The following is a 27,455-nucleotide window of genomic DNA, read 5'->3' as shown; positions in this document are numbered from 1 at the left end:
GAGGGCAATCATACTAAAAAATTTCACGAGGCTCGGGGTCATGCGTTAAGACCTTTTACTCTATTATAAGTGTTGCCGCAGATGTGCAGGGCCGTCTTAACAGCATCATGGGGGGCCCCCCCTCAGGCTGTGGTTTTTCCGAGGCCCTACCTGGTAAATTCTAGAAAACTTCAACTACATCACATTTTTGTGAGTTCCCGGACCGTTCTCGTGTTGGCCCTATGTGTTAAGACGGCACTGCAGATGTGTGCTGTCGATGGACCCTTTGTGCCGTAAAATTATCACAGACATCTTTAAAAACATTCCGTGTATTGATAGCAATGCAAAAACAATTGCTTTCTCATCCAAGCACGGACCCCTCGAAATCTCCGTGGACTCGTGGCCAAGGACTGGTGCTTCACTGTATGACTCTTCTGGTGCCGTTTTGACAGATCCATGGGTCCCGGGACGATAGTGATATTCCGAGACCCCTACCCATCGACCAGTCTGTACATTATAGTAAAATCAAAGTACCGGATCGCACAAAGCCTAGGGTTCTACTTGGTTGGGCACCTTGCATCAAGAGGAACCTACTCTCCCGCCACAAGGGTGGGGCCCCCCCCCTCCCAAGACTATTTTTTTTGCAAGAAGGCCTGTGAAAAATCTGACCTGGAGACCCAACTTGGGGGCATGCAAGAGAAAGGATGGGACAGACTTATTAGCTCAAAGGTTCCATGGAGAATGTAATGAAAGCCATGGGGACCCCTTTACTTATGAGTTTCCATTTAGCTAGTTGGTGGTTTACATTCTATGAAAATCATGGTATATCAGATCTTGTCACGATTCTCCACTCACTTAGGCTCAGGGCCATGACATAAGTTCGAATCCTGCATCTAGATCGTTCTTCTACAAGGGATGTGACGGCCCCTAGGCTAGTTTGTTTCTTAACCACTTTTTCTTCCAAGACCCTCTTGATCAAGAGCAAGATGCTTTCCATTTCAAAAGGTGGATTTCTTTACAAATTTCTTGTGTAAATTAGGTTGGTCTCCTGTTACCCAGTGTAGATTTCTTACCAGGAGGGTGGGTGTTAGAATCTGACCAGGGTTAGTCTTACCCAGAGAATTTCCCCTCAAAAAGTGTTTAAACAAATGGACATTGATTAACCTCTTAAGCAGGAATGATTAGATACATTGCCTCCGTAAAAGCCTGTTATTTTAGCATTGGCAAGCTCTGGTATTTCATGAAGTTGATTTCTCGATGTAAAATGTTTTCCCTATACCCCTTAGTTTGCACGAAAATGTGAAGAAAGCCAGCTCCATTCAAAAATATATGGCATTTGAAAGCGGGTTTAACAATTTATAATTGCTGCATTGTAAGCTGTTTTAGTTTGAGACAATCATTTTTACAAAGATTGAAAATGTTTAATTTATTGTCTTGGGGAAGGCAGTCCCCTGTGACCCTTGTACGAGTCTCGCCAATCAGTTTGTTTGATTTTGGAACATTTTTCTCAAAATTAGTTACATTCGAGTACATGTAACCAGTATGTGCATTGGTTGAATTTTTCAAGTTTGATAAAATAGTTTTTCTAAAACTTTTACAGTGTAATGCCGGCCTGAAGGGCAACATAAAATTTTTCTAATTTCATTATGCTATTTCTTTTTACCTTTTATGCGGTAGAAATCTCCAACCCCCTTCTAAATGCAATATATTTTTTAATGAAGTAGGCTTTCTTCTGATTTTCAGTTGATGCAAACAGTGGGTATAGGGAAAAAGTGTTCCATTGAAAAATCAACTTTTTCAATGGAACACTTTTTCCAATGTTACTATTTTGTAACATTGATAAGCAAAGCTATTTTGTATACAATGTTAAAATAATAGATCTCTATGGAGGTGAGATATCTCATCAATGCCGCTTGATGGGTTAACATAGAAAGAGTAAGAGAAAATATTTTGTAAGACTTTTTTTTAGCAAAATATCATACTTGGCTCGGTTTTTAAGTGTTTATTAAATTTCTTGTGCTTTGGTTTAGTCATCCTGCTTATGAAGTCATTTTTTACTAGTCTCCAAGGGTGATGTAATTCCGAGGTTTGCTTTTAAATATCACACAATTTGTGTAGTCAGTTTTTTCCTGCCAAAGTGTAATAGCAGCCTGAAGCAAGATGTTTTGCATTGTTCTGCAACAAGCCCTTGGTTGACGGAATGTTCTGAAGTATAAATTCCCATAATGCTTTCTATATTTTTCTTAAAATTCTTCCAGATTGTTCTGCGGCGTATGCCATTGATTTCGGCATATTCTGTTTTGGGGATCTAATAAAAAGTCAAATTAAACTAATTGCATCTATTTGTTAAGTCATGTTGCATAGGAATATTGTTTTATTCTTAAAAAGTTCTTTTTTGTGTTCTCAAGTGATACTTCTGTTTTTCTGAGGCTTAGTTCGTTTTGGACTGGAGTTTGCTGTACAGTTTGGAGGCTGTCTGCAAAAGGATATATCCCAAGGCTATATATAGACAATATTTTACATTTTTCTGCAGCAAGCTAAACTTGACTGGAAATGTTCTGCTGTAAAAATTCCCACAATGGTGTTTTCTACTGATGAGTTTTCACAAGAATGCTTGTTCTGTGACAGGGTCATTTTTTTTTATGACTTGTCACATTTTTCAGCATATTCTGCTTTGGAGGACTTGGATTGAGGGAGGAGAAGCTTCCTCATTGGTATACAGGGCTTGAGTTATGAAGATACATATAATTTGTTTTAATGTTTTAAAACTGCAGATGTTATGGTTGAAGAGTTTCAAATTTTCAATAGGGTGGATAGAATATTGACGATAATGTGGTACGGTCAATGAGTGTTTTGGTGAAGGACAATTCCAGGGGAATTTTTCTCTAACAGTGTTGTGAAAAGTAGAAAATACAGTTGTCCTTCATTTTATGTGATTGATTTGGTTTCTCAAAATAATTGTGTGAGATGGTATTAACATGGAGGGCGGTCTTTTCAATATTGGTTAAAGCAAACCCACGCATGTAGTTTATTCTTGGGCATCACAAATTCTATCAATTGACATGTCAATCAAATGCAATATTTATATTCCATATGATCATATTAATTGATCAAGCCAGGGCTTGATATCTGCCAGATTGCCATGGTGACTAAAACTTAGAAGTAGCACCTAAAGTTTTCTAGCAAAAGAAATACACTTGGTTCCAGGGTTTAAGCTGGATAAAAAAATTCCTTTCACAAAAAAGTGAAAATGGAAGGAAAAGCTTTAGCAAAATGCTACGATGCTGATGTAATGATTGATGGATGGAAGTCTACTCGTTTCATACCTCCTGTATGCATTTTTACAAAAGTGACTATTACTTTCTATGGGTTTCTTTCACATTTTGAGAAAAATTCGACCGTAGCTTAAACCCTGCTGGGTTCCTAAAATATTTGGTTTGTGCTTATATTTTTTTCTCAATCTCAAGTCCTGGATTGAACTGTTCGTACTTAGGTGTAGGCATCTATAATTTTTTTTACAGGCAATGTATTGTTATATCCTTGGTTTTTTTTCCGTGAAGTTATATTTTTGGTTGTTTATTTTTTTAGGTATATTTGACATTCATATTTTATGGGCATTTATTTTCCTCCCAGTCACCTTGCTGGGATATCCTTTATAGATTTAAAGAAATATAAAAGATATATATATGCAGACCATGATAAATCATAGGCTCATGGTAACCAGAATTTTGGTATTGGCACCTAAACTAATGTGATTATTCGATTAGAGTCTGATACAAAGTTTTTGGAATTAGCTTGTCAACTAATATGAAAAAGGGGTTGCAAACTCCCGAGAGAGTGGAGGGAAAAATTCTGGACCATTTTACTCGAAAGACAATATAATCTACTTCCTTTCAAAGAAATTTAGATCATACCTTAATTTTTCCCAATCTGCAGGCTGTGGTATATTTACGGGGGGAGGGGGGGGGGCTTACTGAGCTATAGTTCAGGGCAGCAAATTTGAGGAATGAGTGGCCAAGAAAATTAGTGGAATGGGAAAAGGGCGGCATGACTTTCAATAAATTCACCTCTGCCCAGACAGCAAGGAACAAGGTCTGAGTGAACCAAAGAGTGACAATAGCATGGGGCAAGCATCTTAATGACCAGACAGTGCTACAGACCATGTCAGTGAGTAACCTTAGTGCATGTACCAGTATGTGAGTGACCAAAACAGTATGCAAGCATGCGAGTGACTAAAAAAGGGACTTTAGAGAGTGTACTTGCAGGAGTACGCCGTCTCTAAGCTGTATGCATAAGATAGGGAGGCTAAGCAGGTTATAGCACAAAATGGCAAATTTGAGGAAAGTAGTTAAGACGTTAGACAAGAATGGGAGATGGGGCAGCAAAATTCATGCTGCCCACAGGCGACAAAACCAAAAATACCCCTCTGATTTGTTTTTTTTGAGATATCTATGCATTTATATTGGGGTTTTTAGTACATAAATAGATATGAAACCTGAACAAAAGTGGTTTTAATGTTTAAAAGAATTAATAAATTATCCATTACAGTTGTACCTCAAAACATTTTAGAACGAAAACTTCTTATTAGTCACTTTGGAATTTTGAATTACATTGGGGGAAATATCTTTTATTACACAATTTCAGTTTGTATTTGTTGATGCTCCAGACGAAAATTCTATCTTCAATGTTTTGCAAATGTCTCATCTCCTTTAACTTCCATTGTAAATAAACACAGCCTAAAACCACAGTGCTGCTGTTCTCCCACATTTCCTAGTGTAGGGGGCTCTTAACGCTTTTCTTTTTGGATTACTTGTATCCATAACATGAAGGCCATGGGCCCTGGTATCCATCCTCTTGCTTTTCTTGGACCTCCTCCCACCTGTATCTATGAAAGGAAGGCCGCAGACCTCTTGCATCTATAAAGTGAAGGCTAGACCAAAGAGTAATATTTCCTTATTAAATATATTTGGTACAGAACCTTTTTGTCATTTTCTATTTATATTCGTTTCTAAAAAATTGCTGCTGCTTTTAATTTTTTCATCAGCAGATTTTCTTAACGAGAAAATGTCCTCTTGGCTGTCCCCAGTGCATTTTTCAAATTTTAAAATTTTCTATCCTAAAACATATTTTTTTCGGTATATTTTTAGGGCCAGTATACTTTCATATTTCATCTTTTTCACAATTTTAAAATATTTTTTTATCAATAGTTTATAGCCAAATGGAAATTTTCTCAAGATTTTTTTTCATTAATGACTTTTGAAGTCGTATAATGCCAGTTGCCACTTATCAAATTTTATGTCGAGAAGGTGAAGAATGTAGCCCTCACTTGAACCTCATTTTAAATCAGAGTTGTAAATTCACAAATTTCATTTATTCAGGAAAAATAGGGAGAATGTTTTTATTGAATGTCCTACTCCTGAATATTTTCTTTTGCGGGAAATATATAATTGAAAATTATTTTTACTTTACCAACGTGTTTCAGTTCAGAGACCTATTATTTCTGAAAAGCACATGTTTTTAACATGCTTAATTTTTTATCAGTGTTGCAAAATATGTAAAAATGTCTCCTGGCATTAGGTAACCAGAATAAAGATTTGATCATAAGGGAGAAAAAGTAAGCAATATCTCCAAATTTTGTGGTTGCAACATCGCTACAATAATGCTTCACCTGAGGACTTTGTTTCGAGAATGCAACTTGTGCTCTAGCAAAACAGACAAATTGGAAATCGGTTGTCCCCCCCCCCCCCCCACACACACACAAACACATAAAATTAATGAAATAAAGAGCGAGAAACGCAAAATAAAATAAAAATGCAATTGATAAAAAAATTATTCAGAGTATCAGTGCTTGTTCAAGTTGAAAATAAAATACCAAAATATAAGGAACACACATGTTGCGAGTGTCAAGTATAAATATTAAGTGCTGAAACAGGCAAAATGCCTTGCCGGATTTGCCTATCCCTTAACATGGCTAAATTTAAATAAATTTTTTTCATAAATTTTTAACGACTGTTATTTCTGGATACTCTAATTTATTAGTGGGTAAAGAAGAGTGTCCCTAAGAATTGGTTTGAATGACTTTTTTTATTTTAAGAGCCTCTGCGTCAGTGAGACCTAATGCTGATTCTGGACATTTTCAAGTGTAAGAGAATAATATTTTGGTGATTAAAATAAAATCTTCCCCTGCCAGTTGGTGCCCTAGGTTTCCCCTCTTCTGTTGACGCCTTCTGCGGATTCAAGTTCGCAGGATTCAAGATCCGGTCCTGAAGACATCCCCAAGGGCCAGCATTTTCTGCTGCTCCTCTCCCCCCCAAGGCTCTTTAATTTGATTTTTTAGTGAATTTATGGTTTCAAAATTTTGAAAAAATCGTAGCAGCAAGGCAAAACCCCTGGATTTGTGAAATGCCATTACTGACTAGATGACAATAACTGACTAGTCAATCACTTGAATTAGCGATATGAATAATTTTATTCTTTTGAAATAAACTAATCTCAATAACAGCTTCTTGCTCACTTTGTATGCATAAATTTCCAATACGGAATTGTTTGAATTGGACGTTGTAGAACTGTCGAAAAAATTACGAAGCGTTTCAAAGGAACAAAAACCCATCTGAAGAAAAAAAATTGGTTTTGGTGTTAGGCTATTTCTTCTCCCAGTGTGTGTGACATTCATTGCGAACCGGCCAAGGTCGTTACGGACCTGTTTGCCCGCAGGGGGTTCATTCAAAGAGGGGGGGGGGGGAAGAAAGAAAAAATGTTTTGCACGATCGCGTGTATTAACGATCAACACACTGATGAGATAGGTGAAGGTACATTCCATTGTTTCGTTCATAAGTAACATTCCTTATATCCCAGTGTGAAACCCCACCCTCCATTCGTCGTTCATCGCTTCTTCCACTTCCCCGCCACCAAATGGTGAACAGAATTTATTGTGTTGGCAGCTATAAGATCCAGTCGAGTTTATGTTCTGACCGTGTTTATATAGTAGGCGTCCACCTTGGAGAGGCGTCGTTCAGGGTCGTATGTCTTTCAATCGCGAAAGGCAAACGAACAATCGCTCAGGACCGGAGTAGTGCAGTTTAATGGATGTCGGACTAACCACTTGATAGATTTTCAAAGGAATTGTGCAAGTAGGATCTACGTTGCTTGTGTAGGAATAGAAATCTCCTGTTTGTTCCAATTAAGATTGGTCGTAAAGCTTGTTACGACGTCTTCGAAATGCATCCTAATCTTTAATTCGATTCCAAGTGTAATATCCACTCATCGAGTTCACATATGCGTGTTATAATAAGGAAATAGTTTTCTGTGGAATATTGGTTGGTGCACTTGCCCTGATTGCAAGAGGACCAGGGTTCAATTCCCGACGAAGACAACGAACATTTATTTTCTGAGTAACAAGAATGTTCTTTTGTTGCTGGCTGAAAGAACATCTAATCCCTATTTTGTTTGGAAAATTCAGAATGAAAATGGACATTTAGTTGAGAGGTTTTATCTACTGAAACGCCACCGATTTTTATACACTCAAAGTAGGAAAACGAAGCGGTACTACCACAACATCATGCACTTAACCCGGGAGTTCTCAAACTGTGCGCTGCGGTGCCTTGTTGAGCCTCCAACCTTTGTTAGAGGTGCCGCGAAGCAGTGACCCTGACAAAGGTTTTTTTTGGAAATACTGTATTCTCTTTTACAACAACTCTGGAGCCGGTGGAGCTCGCGAATGAGCATTGAATAGGGGAAGGGGCGCCGCGTGTGAAAAAAAGTTGAGAACCCCTGACTTAACCTGTTAATCCTCCCTCTTCCTGTTTGCTTATAGCAGGGTATGACGGCTAACAAATCTGTGTTGGTGCCAAAACTTTTCTATGGGTGATTATCAAATTTGAGCCTGATGGCAACTTAGCTTCTAAGCGATTTGGCCAATGCCTTTTTTGGTTTGTCAAGCTCTGAATTTTCTTCGAAAATAAAAAGGGTCCAGAATGTTTCGACTTTTCGAGAACATAAACCCCCCCCCCCCAATTTATGCGGGTATAAATTTGTTAATTTTTTAGACGCTATGGTGGGCCGTGGCACCTGAATTTGTCAGGCCCCAATATCAGCTTCATAGCTCATAATTTGTTCGAACACGTGGTGATAATTTTAGGACCCAAAAATTCGCGGTAAATGTTGTATGCGTTGACGCTGTCGATGAGAACTTTCGTTAGGTTCGAATGTGGAGGAAGTATTTTTTCAAACTTAAACAGAAAGGTTTGTTGCAGAAAGGGTTTTTCTTTTTTTTGTTCCCGATACCGCTCGTGTTTGTCGATTGTCGCGTTGTTTTACGCACTTCAGTCCTCCTCATTGTATTGACATAGACTTCCGCAACCATTAATTAATTGGAAGGAAAAGGAAAAAAAAAAGACGAGTCGAGCGTTTCTCTCTCCGCTATGTGCTAATGACCCGGTGTTTTATGCTCACACGTCATACGTGAGCAAGAATAAATAAAAAATAATGATCTGTTTGGTGGTTTTATGGAATGTTTTTCAAGATGAATATTTTCTTAGTAATTTCTCAAAGAAATGTTGCTTTGAAAGATAATGGCGGAAACGCAAATCTCGTCCACATAGGAATGTTTTTTTTTAGTTTCCGTTATTCGCTTATTGATCCACATTCGTCATGAAACCGCAGGAGATTGGACGAAGTGATGAATCACAACACTTCCGTTTGATTTATTAAGTGTTCACCCGATGCATTATAAAGTACATCCAAATGTAGTTGAGCTTGATATGAACATTTCTGAAACCATTTTTGGATTACACTTCTGAAACCTCGCGTTTTTTAGGAGGGGGAAAAATTGGACGCGCGAATGAATTGTTTGGTCCAATTTGCGATATCTTAATTGAAAGAAAAGGGCTACAGACTTAGTGTTTCTCATAAGATATGCCGTGGTAGTGAAAGTGGTTCTCAACCTGGGGGCCGCAGGACCCCTTTGCGGTCCTGGGATATTCTAAGGGGCCACGAATGAAAATCAGATGGGGGGGGGGAAGACAGAGAAAAGAGCTGAAATGTGCAGCTTTCAAGTGAAATGTGGTCGGAAAAGATATGACTACTTTCAGAATCCTTCAGAGCTGTAGGGCCAAGATCATTTCTGTGCTCAGATGGCGAAATGTTATTTCACTTTTCTCAAAAAATTTAGTTGCTCGCATTTCAGTCTCGCTCTTTAAATTTTGCCACCTTCCAAAATTTTAATCTCTTTCTTTTAGTTTATGAGGAAACAACGGAGGCAAATTATAATAAGTCAAAAAGCCAGAGTATCGTGTTGACGAAATGCTATTTACAAATTCGTCATCGTGTAATTTTAAAGTGACTTGTGTCAAATCTGCTTAGATGGCAAAATAGTACATGACTCGGTGTCTCATATCCATGGGGGGGGGGGGGCGCTACGCAATCAGATAATGAGATTTGGACCAGTGCTTTTCAAATGTAAATATGTAAGCTGTTACTTCCAGTTAAGTATGGGAGCCCCAGAACATCACTTTGCCCGAGGACATATGATGTTGATACAGCCATGCATAAAACCCACAGTGAAGGAAGCTCACTGAACTCTTCAGTGTAGTTAAGAGTAGGCACCGAGCGAGCGCGATGTGTTGGTAGAGATTTATTGTGTAGATTCGTTAGATTGTCCCATATTTTATGCCTATTTTTCCTATATAATTCGGCTCTTGGAGGGATGATCACCCACCTTCTGGACAGAAAAAGGTTGATACTGCTCTAGTGTGCCATTAGACCAGTTCATGGTACCGTGGGATAAAATATCGATCAGAGGAATTGGGTTTTGATCTCCAACCAGTACGCCGATCCCTTAGAACTTTGAGGTCGCGTCCAGAGCGTATCCATCATCGAACAAGAGCACGGAGAAAGAAAGGAGCACGAAACCCCGGATATAACGAAGAAATTTATTGTGCAATATATAGGATGTACCATTATTACCGATATGGAACAAAATTTTTGGTCCCTTGAAGCTTGTTACAACGTGGTTTTCCTGTATTAATATTCCAATTCAACTCGCAAGGGTTCTGAGAATGTAAGTTTGGGAATCTCTGCTTAGAACATCTCATGAAAAAACAAGACTGCTTTTGTCTTAATAAATGTATGAGTGTGCTATAGGTTTTGTGGCTAAGCCAAGTTACGAACGGCTGTATTTGCTGAAAAAAATGCTTCAACTTGCAAGCAAATATGCGGAGGCGCCTCGTCTATCGTGCTAAATTCGTTCATGACAATTACTCTTATCTTGAAGCAAACTTCTCATCCTTTTATTCCATTTGTGTTTTTGGGTTTGCAGGATTGATCTTTGAAGGAGGAGTACAACGGGTTTGGTGGAAGAACAATTTTTTCCCAGGGAATTCTTAGTTACCAACCTTCAAAAAGCATTTTGAAAGCACAAATTTATTAAGATAGAAAAACTCTTATTTTTTCGATGGTTTAATCATTTGACAAAGTTAGTCGAATCCCGTTATAACGAAAGCCAAGAGACCGGAAGAATCACTTCGTTATAAAGGAATTTCAGGTTACCTAGTATTGTTCCTATGTAAACTTATTTCGGGGATTAGAAACTTTTGTAATCACACAGAAATCATAGCCATCAATACTAAATTTTTAGTCACCACGGTGACCTGATAATTGCCAAGCTTTACAACAGTGGTGTTCGAAGCATTCGTCGCAGCTCTTCGGGGTGCCGCCAACAATTGTCGGTGACGCCGTGGAGGAAGCTGACCTTAATAATGTGTGCCTATTCAATGCTATAAAGCGGTTCTTAAACTATTCACGAAAGCCGCGGATACATTCCCACTAGGGCAAAAGAGCCGGAAGAGAAAAGTTGGTAAACGAACTGCCCTTCAATATTAATACTCGCTTAAAAGCCAGTTATGATGTACTATGTTTTATATATACAATGTACATTTAGTTCAATCCAGAGTGAAAGTTAAGTTCACGAGACATCGACAGACGTTATTTACCATGCTAACTGTCGGCTTCCTAGCTTTTTGCGATACAATTGAGCTTCGAATATTTGGAAAGTTGCAGTATTTTTCAGGGAATACGGTATTTTGTATTTTCTCAATGCTTGTATTACTTCACTCAAGTCGAAGGAGAAGCTCCAGTGTATTTTTTTCTCAAGTTGTGAGAATTTTTTTTTTCTTCTTGAGTCCCAAGATGGAAGCAGACTTATGTTTACGGAGATGTCTGTTTTCGTAGTACGCATTTATTTTTTTCCCCTTTACATTTTTTTTTTTTGCGCAAGTGACTCACTGTTTTTTTTTATGGCCGCATACTAACTACGGCTTTTCCAATAATTTCCTTTCCCTTTTCGTTTTGACATTCGCGGGTTGTTGCGTGCCTAGACACGCATATTATCTCTGCAGCGGAATGCGGACAGTATCTCTAGCTTTCTTTTGAAATCGGCCAATAATAATACAGCCCGTCTTCCCATGTTTTTCGAAACATAAGCGTTCGCTAGTATTGCTCAAAGATGCTTTGAGCTGAATTTGGAAACAGTGAAATCAAACCATGCAAATTTTTTTACGATCGGCAGTATGGCTCTTATACCCTTGAGAACAAGACCTTTAGCGGATTCTTTTCTTATACAAACTTAACAGATCCCCGAAGCCAATGATTGCTAATACGCATCTAATTCACGCTTCAAATTTCCAAATTTCGTTGAGTGAAAATACTGCAAAGTTAATTATTTTTAATAGTTATTTCTGTTTTTCACAAAAATACCTCTTTTTGCAAAACTATTCTCTAAAAGTTTTAGATAGGAGTGAAATTACTCTTCAAAATCATTTTCGGATAACACTGCCCGAAGCTTTTAAAGGACCTCCGGTTAACCCGGAGCGGTTCTCAACCTTTTTTTTGACTCGTGGAGCCCTTTTCAGTATATAATTTCTATGGCGGAGCCCTGTTTGACTCGAGGAGCACTTTTTTGTACATAAGTTATATGGCAGAACTTTGCAGGCCTCTTATTTACTTACTATAAAATTTACTGATTCATTTTATTTTCCTAAAGTTTCCGCGGTTGAGAGCCGCTGCTATAATGGTACCTATACGTCTAAGAGACGTAGTACACACATAAGTATCACTAAGCATTTTTTTTGGTACCATTCTACGGTTTACCCTCTGGCTCACCCTCATAAAAAAAAGTATTGAAATTTTTTACAAACCTGATTTAAATTGGTGCTGTTAGTATATTTTTATTGAAACAATATATCAACACATCAATTTTACTAAGAGTAGGTTTTAAAATTAGCTAAAATGATTTTTTAATATACATACATAGTTAAGGGTAAAATATATGCAGTATGCCTCGATATTTAACGTTGCCTTCAAATAGAAAATATTGTTCAGTAAAGTTGAATTATTCTACCTTAAACCAATGAACACGTAAAATTCCAACAACTCTCGAAAAATGACACTGACAAGGAATTAACTTTCTAGATAAAAGTATTGTGTGCATTTATAGATCAAGGCTTGACAAATCGAGGAAGTCTTTTAATACTGTTTTTTTTAGTCGAAATGACTTGGCTATTTGTAAAGCCCTCACTTATATATCAGTATTTTGTACTGAAATGATACTAAAAGATGCACTTTCTAAAATACCAAAACTTCGAGGAAATTGGTATAATGGGTTTTGGCCACATGCATATTTCAAGTATACACGGGAGGGGGGGTTAAGAAACCACACATAATATGGATCAAACAAACCGTGCAGTTCTTCTTTATAGAGCATAATTCATGTTCAAAAGCTTGTGCGAGATCTACACTATCGTATTGAAATGGAAGGGGTTTACAAGGAACGTCTCGACGAAATTTAAGAGTCAACATTTTCAATGTAGTGTTTTGAAAATATATTTGATTTTATCGATGTACATAGTTTTGATTGTTTTTTATCGCCATGTGCACGCCACGAATCTTGTTATGTCAACTATGCTATGAATTGGCATCAAGTTCTTGTATCACGCAAGATTGCACAATGAAAATTAAATAACCTCCAAGTATACCATTTACAACGGTTGACATCATAACTAGGAATGTAATGCAAGACCTTGTTTTAGAAGAGGGTGAATGGCGTTATGCTGCCTTGTAATAGTAAGTTTTTCAATTAAATCCGTTGACCTTCGAAGTAACAAGTCTGATGTTTTTTTTCTTTTATACATTGTGAACAGACACGTATGTATGTGACGTTTACGAATGATAACATTTCCTTCTTTGATTCTGGAATGGATCATAGGTAAAGCTTTGCGTTTATTTATAGGTTTTATCCCATAATATTCAGTTTGAAGAATTGATTTGTTATTGTTGCAGGATTGCGTCCTTGAGTAAATTCCGGAAGAATTTTCTGAAAATATATGGTAGAGATGGTTCAGAGCTAAACCACTTTGTACCATATAATACCACTGACAATGGTTTTTAATTGCTTTCTTCTGGAACTTAGCAACAGTGTCTTCTAGTTGGCATCAAACACATTCCGATTTAGTTGATCGATTTTTTTTTTAATAGAGCAGCCTATGAAGCAGATTCCTCAAGTTAGGGGCCGTTCAAGTATTAAGATATCAGATTTTTAGCCATTTTTGACCCCCCCTCTTTGTCAGCGAAATTTCGTCAGTTCTGCCTCCCTCCTAACGCACATTGGGATCAGATATACTCGCGGGGGTGGGGGGAGGGGCAGACGACCGAAAATTTATTTCTTGATGCAAAAAAATATTTTCAAAATTCCGGAAGATACCTTTGTTATAATCCGTTTCTGTTAATTTCAATGCTATTTGAAATCTAAGAACTCAAAATTTCTTTTCAAGAAATTTATTGCGACCCAACCGTTATGAATATTTTTAAATAAATATGTATGTGTATCATTTTGGCAGATCACAAGTGACCCCCGACCATAGACATAGGAGTAACTGGTTATATTAACATCATGCAAGTCCGAAACACATTAAATGAAACCATCAGTTGCACCAGAAACAATCCTTTCAACAATGTTTTCCATTAAGTTGATGCTGAATGACCCTGTAGTTGTACATGGAGTGAATCAAGAAACTTGCACCATATATGATACTGAATTGCCACCAGGCATTCATTTTAAAGGGGGAGGGGTCCTCGTGAATAAAAGCACTCTACAAGAAAAATGTTAATCCATGAAGTTAATTCAGGCTCAACGATCTTTCATATTTCTTGCTCGTTTGTTAGTTTATCCATTAACTCTGAATTAAATTTGAGATAAGGACGGTGAAAAAATATGCGTTTTTAATGATTAACAAAATTGGTTTTTAATAAGCAATAAGTTAATTCTAATAAAGAAAATCAGATTTTTTCATATCCTGGTGCATGTGTGTGTAAGGTGGTGCCTACGATCTACCTTCGGAAGTGAAAAACTAGCTGATTTCGTGAATATTCCACGCATAAATTTAATTCTTGATGCGAAAAAAGACTGATATAATAGAATGTTCGTATAAATTTAGTCCAGAGATTTCTCAATTTTAATTTTAAAAAAAATCTGATTTTCCTACTTCGAGGTATGAATGGTTTTTCTCCAATTTTAAAAGTTTATCCACAGAAAGTAGACAGAAATTTAGGCATATGCAACTTTCATTTCTACTATGAAAGACAGATGGTAGTATTTCTTGAAGACTAAACATGTACCAATGCGTTTGGGAAATTTCTAAGAAATGTTTGCGAGGTGCATGTACTGTATATAGTAGTAGCAGCAGCAGCACACCCTCGGGAATCAAAAGGATCCAGATCTTTTTATAAAACTGATGTGCTATATCGATCGCGTGGAAAATATCGGCTATTCATTTGAACTTGAACATACTCTGGTGCATTATTGCACTCCTAGGTTATCAAGTACTTGAGGTCGTGAGATTTATAATCTCGGAGAAATAGCACCAGCCCATTTTAATCTTCATGAATCGTTGAGGGAAGCGCCGAGTTTGCCCTTGACCAGTACCGAATTACGATTCGTATCACGCCCGAAACATTTTATGCGATGTAATCTGGAAGGTGCGGCTCTATTAGGGCCATCTATATATGTATCGCATTTTTATTAATTTTATATTTAATTTTGCACCTGTTGTGTGTTGCTAATTTTTGAGACAATTACTCCTCCGTGACTCGGTCACGTTTTTAACTCTTCTTGCATAGGGTGTGTAGCTCTGGCCATTGTTGCCAATTTAGGTTATCTTGGTGTTGAGATCGAACGGGGGAGAGGAAACTGATTATAATTGGAAGTGACGTCGATAATCAAATTATTTGGTTCCCTTTGCAATTTCTGAATATTAATCTTTTAGGTACTAAAAATATTGCTTTTTTATTGGAAGAATCATTTGTAGAGGAGGAAAAATGAATCATCCCCATAACCTTGACAAAAGGAAAAAGATGCATCATTAAGATATTCCGGTAATTACCGCGTAAAAGTGTATCGCCGTGGAATGAATTTTTTTATTCATACCATTCCGAAATGTTGAGTATTTGACGCTGTGCAGCGTCAGGGATTTTAACTAATTGTAATAATTAAAATTACTGACTATTCACGTGTACTACTGCACCCGCTATTGCGAACTCGGCACGGATGTAACAAACGGAATTTGAAGTCCTATACCATGAGATACCCTTTCACTTAGATCATATATATATATATATATATATATATATATATATATATATATATATATATATATATATATATATATATTAGCAACCCTCCGGATTTAGCGGAAAAGAACTTTGGTCGTTTGAAGTGCGTTATTAAGAGCTGTGACGTGACTATTATAGATTTTACAGCAGGATTTTCGAAAACTTGCGTTCATGGCAGCTTGGTTCTTATTTGACATTTCGCGATACCGCTTGCCGATCTCTAGGCTTTTCGGCGGCACCATAAAAATTCGCCTCCCACTTTTTGTGATAATTACAGCCCCGATATTACATTCAGCTAGATAAATCTCCCTGAAATCTCGTGGCACATCCTTTGGGAATCGCAATTTTGAAGGAATTGTTACACTTGCAAAGGTCCTAAAAAAAAAATTGTCGCTGTGCCGCAGGCGTATATGGGGGGGGGGCCGCAAGCCAAATGTGATAATTCATGAAATTTTCGGAACTTCTATATAATATTGCATTCGATCAATCCGTTGAAATTACCTGTATCAACTTTTTTTGATTTAAATAAAAAATTCACTTTCATTCCTCTCTCCCGCCCCCGCCCATTTATTTCCCATTTGCATGATTGGCGTTTCACTCACAAAAAGAAATCAACCGGGCCATCGGCTTCCGAAGGTTCAAAACAATCTTATGCGTTGGCAGTGCTATGTAGGCTACCTGTCAACAGCTTTGGCGCGACATCTGCATTTATATGCTGTGGGAAGCTTGGGGTCTATGGCAGGGGATCTTAACTTTGTTGTGCGGATTCTTTCTATTTTGTCTTTGCTCATTGTGGCATCTTAGTCACTTGTCATGGCTTCCTGTCAATTTGATTTTCAGCTGTGCTCCCCCACCCAGAACATCCCAGGATCCAAGGGAACTGTATGGCCTAGGTTGAAACACTGCACTGACCAGGCTGACATATCCGCCATCTTTGATCGGTGTGTAATGTCAGTATTATCGCTATAGCAAATCGCAGTTACCTATACTGCTTTTTTTAAACAAATAGATGTTTCGTTGAACAAAAAGTTTTGCTGCTGCAAGATACACACAGACAATGAGGTTGCTAGGTTTTTGAGTGCATTTGACTAATCTACGACAGCGCACTTGAGTGTTCAATGTTCCTACCAGATTTTCTGCTCATGAAGTCCTCATCCATGTTCCAATTAAACCACATTCAAGAAATTTGTTCTATGAATAGATAGTATATGGTACTCACATATGATAGTCTTAAAATAAGACTACCATATGTGATAGTTGGCCTATTGGTGTTCATTTCCTAATTCTGGGTACAAATGGTGAGCTTGACTCATAAAAAGTTGAAAACTTCTGTTCTAGACAATGCTGTCATCCCCACACTGCAGCAGTGCATAACATACTATAGACTACAGTGTCATAGAATACAGTTGTTATGCAAATGTATAAAAATTGGGTGGAAAATGATTGAGATCTGCCCAGAGCCTTGATCTCAACCTAGTAAAACATTTATGGAGTTTTCACTATTGATGAAGGAAAAATATTTACAGACAAATACGAAATGTCCCAATCAAAAATTATCTACGTGTTGTAATCCACAAATTACATGTTAAGCTTGTCTTAATTTTTTCCCCCCTAGTAGTGGGAATAGAGATGGGTTGAATTCTAAACGCACAGACAATGTTTGTTTTCAAAGATATGGTATATACAGATGGTATAGGTACAGATGAGTGCTACACAGTACTATCCAGTTGCTCAACTGGGGTGGCACTCACGTTAACTTTTTTTGGCAAATGGGCCACTTGTAATATACAATTTGTCATTTGACTTACTGATCCACGTGGCTCAAACAAAATTAGAATATGAAAGAAATGGATGGTGAACAGAAAACATGACTTAGAAAGGTGGTTGTATGTGAAAAGCATCACATGCAGAAGTAAGTCAATGAGTGAGAGCTGCCTAGGACAAAGTAGCTCGAAAAACAATGAAAAATACTTTCTTAAAGGCCAAAATTATAGATGAACAATTTAGTAATTGTATATCTCAAGTTAGAGAGTCTTTCTTACACCTGTTTTTTTTATACCTTGTTTTGTCTCATTTCAAATTGAAAGGTTAGTACAGGTTGATCTTGTGCATACCCTCAGTTATATGCTAATTAATCTCAATTATAAGACAATTTTCTGTACTCATCAAATATAGAGGTAAATAATTCTATTTGCTTATAGCTTATACACCTCTAACTTACACATCTTTTTTCCTTGTTTCCTTGCACTGATGCAGCGTAGGGGAGAAATCACTGTTCAGAATCACTTATTTTCATGTACGATGTTCATGAATTGAGCCATTCTCTTTGCAATATTTTATTCATGAATTATATGCTGTTGCAGATTAAAGATCTTTCTTTATTAAAATCAACAAAATTTCCGCCTGCGGATAAAACATTCTACTGCATATTATACAGAAATATTTATTTTTAGAGCATCAAAATCATCACGCGTGAACTATACGAATGAAATTACAGTACTGCTTATAAGTAGGTGTGCTGTGGTAGGTGGTGTACATCAGAGCTTGATGAATTCTAAGCACCAGTTTGCTATAGCAACTAGAAAAATTGCATTGCAGACCAAAATTTTCACTTACAAACTTTCCTTGAGAAGAATGGATGAATATTTTTTTTCGATTTCACAACAGTGTATCTTCCAGTACGGGAAGTGGTCATAAGTCTCAGTACAGGTGAAAAAAAAAAGTTATTTAGGACCATTTTTTCCTTGAGAAAAATCCATTCTTGGCTCACAAGTAGTTTGATTGATGCTCAAGTTTGATTTGTCAACACCTGGTGTGCAATGTGGCCCCCACAAAGGGGGGGGGAAACTAACAGGGCTCCACCTCGAGGCCTTGGATGATTCTCATTTTTTTGTTTCTCCACGCCATTAATTCAAGGTGCTTATGAAAAGTTGGTCTGGGGGCCCTGCTCCAGGATGTGGGGTGCCATGGTGTGCATGTCACTTAGGTTTGCTTTCGTAGAACTCCATCTAATCAAATTTCAGTGTTCTAAATTAAGGAATTACTATTTTATATATATTTTTTCTGCATTATTGTTTGTGAATTTTAATCAAAATAGATCAATTGATGTACAATCGCAATGGCCTAAATGGAAATTACAAATATATGGTGTGTGTGTATATAACACTTGAAATTTTTTTCTTGATTCTAACATGTTCTTCCATTTCTCTGTTAATAGAAATCAACAAAGTTCGCAACTCCTTGTTTCAAATAAATGGCATTAAAAAGGAGCCTTTATTATTACCGGATCCAGATGGACCAGTCATTTCTCGCTCAGAGAAAGTTTATGTTCCTGTTAAAGACCACCCAGATGTAAGTTTTGTTTTGTATTAGTACAGAGCTTTTGACAAATCCCCGGTTGCCAGGACAATTAAAAATTTGCATTGGTATTAATTTTTTTTATGTATAACAGAATTGAAGTTTGAGGACAGCACAGTGGGGAAAGGGAAAGCCAGGAATGTCCCCAAATTAATCTCAAAGAACCTCTCATGTATAGGGGACATGCTGGAGTTGTGGGATATACAGTGGAACCTGTATGAAAAGAATGGCAAGACCTGAAATGATAATCTGATTTATATAGATTTCCTTTTTATAAAGCTGCACATCAAGTCCTAATCATCAGACTAGCTTTTGATTCTGTTCAAGACAGTTGTCCATATTAGACAGGTTTCCGTCTTAAGTTTCACTGTACTTTTACGTTTTGCAATTTAAAAAAAAAAAAATTAATGGACAATTTCTTAGCTGATCCTAAAATATAAAAAGCGCACCAGAGATGCTATCAAGTACCTCACCTGAAGGTATTTTCCATTTAGGGCTGCCATTATTGGCTAAAGGTGATCACATGGGGGACGAAGGGGTTCATTTCAGAATTTTATTGGGCATCAGAGAAACACTTGAGTTGTACTTGATCTCACTCAGGAAAACAGTTTGATACAAAAAACTTCTTATCTTTGACAAAAGTCGTTTTAACACAGGCCATGGATCAGGAAAAGAGCAAAACAGAAAAGTACTTATAATTATGTAGGCCTATAGTCCATTAAAGGTTAGATATAAGTGGAATCGACTCTGTATGTATGTTTTCCCGCTTAGTATGACAAATTTTTTATGAATTTAACTTTTTTTACTATATTGATAATGTTGGCATTTCCTGGATACAACATTTGAATTTTTTGTTACTCCTGCTTACAAAATTCAGTGTATTCAGAGTCTTTCAGTGTATTCTTCCTTGAAATCAGTGTTTTTTTTTGCCTGTTTTACTAGTAAACAGGCTTTAAGCTACAGTCACATTTTGCAAAAAATGTGAAAGAAAATCGTAGAATGAGAAAAGTAGTAGCCACTTTTGCAAAAATGTATACAGGAGATACGAAACGAGTAGACATCCAACCATCAATCATTATATTAGCATTGTAGCATTTTGCTAAAGCTTTCCCTCATTTTCACTTTTTTGCGAAAGGAATTTTTTATCCAGCTTAAACCCTGCTGGTAAAAAAATGAAAATGGCGATTATGTGTTTGCTAGTGACTAACATTTGCCTGAAAATGATAGGCAGGCTTTTCTTTTATGTCTATTTGGAATATATTTTTCTGCTTATAGAACTTGACGTGTTTTTTTCTTGAAGGAATACACAATAATTTGAACATTTTTTTTTTTCCTTGTTCTCTCACTTTGTCTAAACAATAGTGTGCAGAGCATAAACTGTCTTTACCACTGTTCAATTACATCGCCAGTGAGTTCTGGCTAATATAATCACTCTATCACAGAAAGCGCTAAAGAAGCTATTGCTGTCGTATGTAAGACAATGTGCAATGCAGTAAACAACTTTACCGGGCAATGTATCTAACTGAATTTTATTAATCATCTAATTGAGTGATCTTTCTGAAAACGACTAGTAAAATGTCTGCAACAATCTGACGGACCACTTGTGTACCGTATTACGGGGCATTGTAATTTTCGTATACATTTGTCCTATGTTTTTTAACGATACTTATTTGAATTTATAATATTTACTAAAGTCGTGATTGCATGCATACAGTGTTTTCGAAACATAAATTATATGATGATTATATGTAACAATTATACATTTTGATCTTGTATATATATATTTGCCAGATTTAACATTTTGTCTTCAATTTTTAAAAATGTTAATCTTTTTTTGCCCACAGACGTAATATTGTGTCCAAGGCCCAGTGGAATAAATTCAAACAAGTTTTTTTCCTCTTTTCACCATCACAAAGATTTATAGTAACCCTATTTTACCCTCATTTAATTATCAACTGAAATTTTTTTCTTTTCTAGGCTCCTAAATTTTTACTATACATGGAAGGTGAAGGTGAAAGGAGGACTGTAAAAAAAACTATATTCGGTTTCCTTTTATATACATATTTTTCTTTGTTGCTTTTTCTAACATGTGGCTAGGTTAGGATTACCAGATTTATCACTGATTCTGGAAATATGGATGATCCAAAAAGGTTGCCAAAAGCTTGTATGTGAAGTAGTTAAAAGCAATTGGTGGTTGTGCCTACTTCTGACAAGGTTTTTAAGCACAATTGGCGATGTCCCTTAATTTATGGATTATTTAAAATCCCAGTTCGTCAAACTTTATTTTTCTTAATGAAATATGGCCATCAGATCATTTGAATATTTTTTCGTTAAATACATTTTTGCTTACTGCAATTTATGGTAGCCATTTATTTCCCACACCCTTCAGCAACTTCAGTAATTAGCAAATTACATTTAAAGAAATGAATTGTAATTTTTTAATCAAAATTTGGATATCCTGTATTTAAGATCACAATTTTCTGCATTCTCTTCAATGACATGCCGAACCTAAGTATGGAGGTATAATTTTATTTGAACCAAATATAGATATTACTATAAACCCAATTGCAACGGGTGAGTAATTGTATCGTCTGTCTGCGGACCACCTATGTTATCACTAATTACCTCTTGCCTGCAGATCACAGGTTGAGAAATGAGCTAATCAATTATAATTTTTTTGCACTGGATAAATACTCAACTTGTTTTCTGGCGGCACCAACTATGCTGATTAAGAAAAGATATTGTGCTATCAACATTTGTTTTCATTGACAATATTGCTTTTTGATACAATAATTCCTCTGCAATATTTTTTCTTGGTCCACAGAATATTGTTGCATACACAGTTTACTGTATATATAAGCTAGTTGAATTAAAATCAGACATGTCGAACACTCTGTATGAACTTGATATTTTCCACATGATTTGAAAGTCTGCAGCAGTTGATTCAATAATGTGAAATGCTTGTAATATTAAACACTTGGTAAAAAATATAGCGTTGCGTGAATGTCTGTAGAGTAGCTAAAGGTGCTCGCATTGAACTTTATTAAATTGCGAATGGGAAAAGAAGCAGAGATCTCGCTTTCTCTCTCCCCTCCAGGGATATGGCCAGAAACTCAACATGAAGTTATTTAAAAACTGAATTAGAATTTGGATCACAGCAGAAAATTGACTCGCCATGAGATCAAGTGTTTAGTATAATTAAGAAAATTTACGAAGTTGTAAATGCTGGCTGTATTTATTATTTCACTTACTTTGGTGATCACCAGGCGATGGTAGTTCCTTCTCGGGATAGAATGCAGGGCAAAGTCCTACGTAGTAAAGTGGAGTTTTGTCTTCACACACAGGACATACGAATCTGTGTAGCCACAGTTGTATAGATGTTTTGCTAGGTTAGCATGAGTGGATGACCTTGGTCATATTACTTAATATTGGCTGTAGTTGCTAATGATTTCTGTGCGTGTATCATTTCTAGTAAAACAATTCTTTATAGGCCTTCCTTACAGTACACCTTGTGCTTCACATCATGCAGCTGTGTCTGTGCTGGCTGCCACGTTATATTTTAAAGAGTGGACTCTAGAATTTTTTTTCAATATGAGCTAATTTATATTAAATCTATATTGATCAGTGATCAAAATTTTTAAAATCTATTTGCAGTACAACTTTGTTGGAAGGATATTGGGACCACGTGGCATGACGGCAAAGCAGCTCGAGCAAGAGACTGGGTGTAAAATTATGGTCAGAGGAAAAGGGTCTATGCGAGACAAGAAAAAGGTATTTTAATTTTTTTAATGAGGTTTTAATAGTGTGTGCTGATTTAAAAATGCACTTAGAGAGGATAACTTTTCTCTTTCTGTAATAAAAATGCATATCCAATGATAGAATTGTTTGTCAAATTTTTATTTTCAATTTTTATGTATTTAATCTGCTTACAGGACCACGAGCACAGTAAGTAGCGTTTGTTTTCTTTATAATCTTTTGCTTCAATATGAATAAATGTCCGACCTTGTTTTCCAATTTTTTTTAAATACGTTAAACGGTTCCTGACTGGTTATAGTGAGTGACACTATAGGATGTAAGATAAGTCAGGGTGTCACAGTATGTTTTACTGGTGATCTATCCAATCAAAAAGGGTTTGAATAATCTGAATTAAAAAAAATTAGAAAGTAGCTATGATTTTTTTCCTAGAAAAACAATCTGAAATCTATCGTTTGAGAAGTTGAAAACCGGTACATAGAACCCCCTTTCCATGTTGGTGGACATGCTGACTTAAACTATGAAAATTTTGTGTTGTCTTCAGACTTCCAATTCAGTAATAATAATCATGCATAAAATTATTCAGGCTCGTAATCACTATTACTACTTGGCCTTACATGCACCTCGTATACATTCCTCTGCAGAAGCGAATCAATACATGCTGGAATGAGTGTTCTGAGTATGCGTGACCTCGAATGCATTTATGTTAAAGTTGTGCTTGTTCCATGCTGGTGCTGCCATCTGCATTTCAGTGGAAGTCCTCTTCTCTGACAGACTTTAAACTTTGATACGAATTAAATGAAAATTAAGTTGTTTGACACGCATAAATATTCTATATTCACATGGGTTTCAATGAAAGAACACCCACATGGGCAACTATAAATTAGTGGTGGGATTGATTTACACTGGCCAACAAATTTTTAAAACGTGAGTGGAAGTTTTCTTAGACAAATTTTTTGGGTGCTGAATTCAAATGCAATTATTAAAAAAAAAATCTTGCTTAGTTTTTCTGTATCAATAATTATTGGCCAACCCCCCTTTCTGCATGTGGCCTGCAAGGTGATTTTGTGTGGCCGACTAAATAAAAATATTGTGTATTAGATTGATTTTCTGATCATTATTATTGATTTTAACAGCAGACCTCCTGATTATCAGGCTATGTACATTAATTATTTCTAGTAACAATAGTAATTAGCTATGTGCTTATTACTGTTTTTTGTATACTTATGCCACTTAGTTAGATGTGGGCACTCCCCTACCCCCATTTCTGTCTGTCAACCCCTTCGGTGAGTTGCCTGTTGGTGTCCTCTGTATTTGTAGCGGAATGCATATTTGGTGTTAACCGTGACATAACTTTTTTGAAGTAGATGCAAACTTACAATGACACCTCAAAACTTCAACTGAATTGATTACACAGACCCTAATAATTCCAGAGCAAAAATGACTCATTTTCTTCCGAAGAAATTTCTTGTTAACAAAAAACCATTCAAATTAGAATCTATATAAATAGCTCGTATTGCATTCCCTCTCCCAGCATGCACTAACACCTATGATCAGCCCCAATTTAACGTTAAGTGATGAACTTAAATAGCGAACCTATTTGGAACATTGATGCATCTGTGACTCCTGAAGCAAAATGTTTTACATTGTTCACACAGAGCAACAAGCTCTCAGAAGACAATGTTGTGCGGTAAAAATTCTGTAATCTTGTTTTCTACGCAGAAGAGTTCTTAGTTTTCACAGGGATTGTTCTGCACTGCAACAGCAATGATTGTTCTGTGACATATGTCAGTTTTCAGCACTTCTGCTTTGGGGTATGCGTATGGATTTCTTTTTTTTTTTTTTTGGTTAAGTAATAGTAAAAAATCATTTAAAGTTGTCACTTGAAATTTTTTCTAAAAAGTTAGATGCAGCACTACACATAACAAGCATTAAACAAACTTCTGATTCGCTACACGAACATTCTAATGTTTACAAATTCATTAAAAGTTCAGCAGAGGAATTGTGGACGAGATGTACGTGTGATTTAGTGGCAAAAATCACCATATTATATTCTACATGGTATTGAAAATGGTTCCGTATATAAACGACAGCAGCAATCAACTAATAACTCGTGAATGTCACAGGCCACCAGATGGCAACATATATAGAGCAAGATGTCCTCTCCACTTGTTAATACAAGATTTTCAAAAAACTGTAATACCATATAATAAAAAAACTAGACATAGCGACTATTTTTTAAGATTGGGTATGGAATCGACAGTTATTTAAGAACAGCTAAATGTTTCCATGTTATAAAAATCTTAAATTATTAAATGTTACAAAATTATTCATTCCTTATTTGATTCTCACAGGAAGAGCTTAACAGAGGCAAACAAAACTGGGAGCATTTGAATGATGAGCTCCACGTCCTCATCACAGTGGAAGATACTGCTAATCGAGCAGCTGTCAAATTACAACGGGCAGTTGAAGAGATAAGGAAGCTTCTTATACCCGTTGTGAGTGGGCTTATGCATAGTTTCTTTCATCTATACTCTTTTCATCATTGTGTGTCTTGAAATGCAAATAAAAATTGAGTTGCATAGCTGCATTATAATTTAGATAGTCCTTTTGAATGAGCATGTGCTTCTCGATTGCATTGATACATGTCATGATGAACAGGGTATAGTGAGGTTGTCGCCGTACTTAAAATTTTATTTCCAATGGATTTGCAAATCGCTTCCAGAATTCCAGCTCCATTTTTCGTAATTTTGATGTGTAATCATTGTTTTTCCTATTACAGACGGAAGGAGAAGATGAACTAAAGAAACGACAACTCATGGAACTTGCTATAATTAATGGCACATATAGGGATAGCAGTGGCAAGAACAACAGTAAAGACTTTTTTTTACAATATTCAATCATACAAAATATTTTCAATATTCAAAATCACTTTACAACAATGTTTCAAAACCTATTTTCCATCAGATTTTTTACGAAATGAAAACTATTTGATTCTATGCTAAAAATTTCAGTAATATTCACATGGGTTCAAATAAAAAAGATTAGACATTACACCTACATTCTATAAATTAGTGGTCCTTTGAACTGCTTCAAATATTTTACTGTTTTTGTGGGCTCAAAACGGTTGATAAATACTGACCATGAATCAAATAGAAATTCTTTGGAAGTGTTCAAAGTAAAATCATTCCAGCCATACACCAAAGTTGAGCTGTATTAGCAATACTGCTTCAACCATGTTTTCTTGTTTTATCCTTGCTGTCTTCGTCTTTTGTTATTGCTATGAGAATGTTGGGTTTTAATTGGAAGTTTCATAGGAGTAGGAAGTGATTACTATAGCAAATGTTACATGGGTTCCATCATATATTTTTTTATTGTGAATATCTGGACGCTCATATTTACAAAGAAATTGCTTTCATTTATGGGAACTGAGTTAATGAAATGTAACAAAGTAGTGCCACAAAACCTCTGAATGCAGGAATGATAGTCATGCATCCAAATAACTGCAATAACACCCTAGTAACACTGAGCCAAGAAATTCACCATTTTTTTTAGTTGTATTGAAAAAACTTCTTCATGGCTCCACAGTGATGCTGCTGCACATTGCCAAATCCCTGTAACCACTTTTACGGGTTATTCGTGTTTACATCTGGTTGTCAGTCATAGTTATGGCTGTTTTATGACTGTTTTGGCTTGTGCGGCATCAATGCCCAATTAACCCTAATTCAAATACCCTACATGCAAACACTGCACTCGGAATTTACCCAATCAACTATTATGACGTGACATTCACATTCTTTTGTAACTGGGCCTTCAATTCCATTGACGTGTGTGCCACCGCCATGTATAAAGTGTTATATCTTAAGTCAAACTTCCAAGATAGCTAACAGAAAGCACTTGCGTTAAATTCCATTAGTTTTTGTATGGATTTCATTTTCATGCAGTGACAGCCCTAGTTGGCATTTAACACAAGTGCTCTGTTGTATATCTTCATTTAACTTCCAAGATAACTTTTATGCACAGCACATGGCATTCACGTCAATGAATGGCCCGGTTACGAAAGGACGTGAATCCCTCTTTATACGAGGTGATTGGATTAAATTGGGATGTCTTTAATCATCAGTGACACAAGTTTGGACTTGCAGCTTAGCAATTACTTTGGTTCTGTCTCTGAAGCAATAACATTTTGTTGGATAACACTTCCAGATTTACATTGACAAAATCAAAAATGAAGTTGAAATAAACTTCTGGCGTCAAGTTAGTAGAACAGAATTGTATGACTAGGACGGAGAAGCAGGTATAGGACATAGTATACGAGTGTTCTGGATATTGGCGAGAATCATATGGAAAAATAACATAACCAAAAATTGTAGTGGGTGTTTTTCTAAAGTTTTGAGTGGATTATACATGGGCCATTCAAATATGTCAGGTTTTTGATCATTTTTGATCCCCCTCCCCTTGTCAGTAAAATTTTGTCATCTGCCCCCCAACCTAACACACATTGGAGATCAGAAATGTGGGAGTGGGGGGAGCCATGATCCTCCTGTGCCCTTGAATCAAAGATTTATTTTTGATGGAGAAAAATTATTTTAAATGAAAGTATCAGAAGAATACCTTTATATGTGTTAATAGTTAATTTAAATGCTGTTTTGAAAGCTAAGAGCTGAAAATTTTGCTTTACATAATTCATTGCAACACACCCACTA

At 36.4% G+C, this 27,455-nt stretch overlaps 1 protein-coding gene across 4 annotated transcripts in view; it reads left to right on the top strand.

Moving 5' to 3' along the window:
* The window catches only part of how (protein held out wings), a 38,078-nt gene that overhangs the window by 807 nt on the left and 9,816 nt on the right, over window positions 1–27,455 (top strand). For 2 of the 4 annotated variants that reach the window (XM_089253212.1, XM_089253210.1), the window contains exons 2-5: window positions 18,857–18,990; window positions 22,651–22,767; window positions 25,104–25,247; window positions 25,532–25,622. In XM_089253212.1, coding sequence (XP_089109338.1) covers window positions 18,857–18,990; window positions 22,651–22,767; window positions 25,104–25,247; window positions 25,532–25,622 — 486 coding nt within the window. The remainder of the gene's footprint in view (window positions 1–18,856; window positions 18,991–22,650; window positions 22,768–25,103; window positions 25,248–25,531; window positions 25,623–27,455) is intronic. The other 2 variants (XM_089253213.1, XM_089253211.1) reach the window with 1 other exon arrangement.

Source organism: Pholcus phalangioides, unplaced genomic scaffold (genome assembly GCF_987345545.1).
Source record: "Pholcus phalangioides strain wild (caught in Gottingen) unplaced genomic scaffold, Ppha-v1.0 ptg000032l_1, whole genome shotgun sequence".
NCBI lineage: Eukaryota > Metazoa > Arthropoda > Arachnida > Araneae > Pholcidae > Pholcus > Pholcus phalangioides.
Note: the sequence above shows the minus strand (reverse complement) of the source record. Positions and strands in the feature narration are given on the sequence as shown.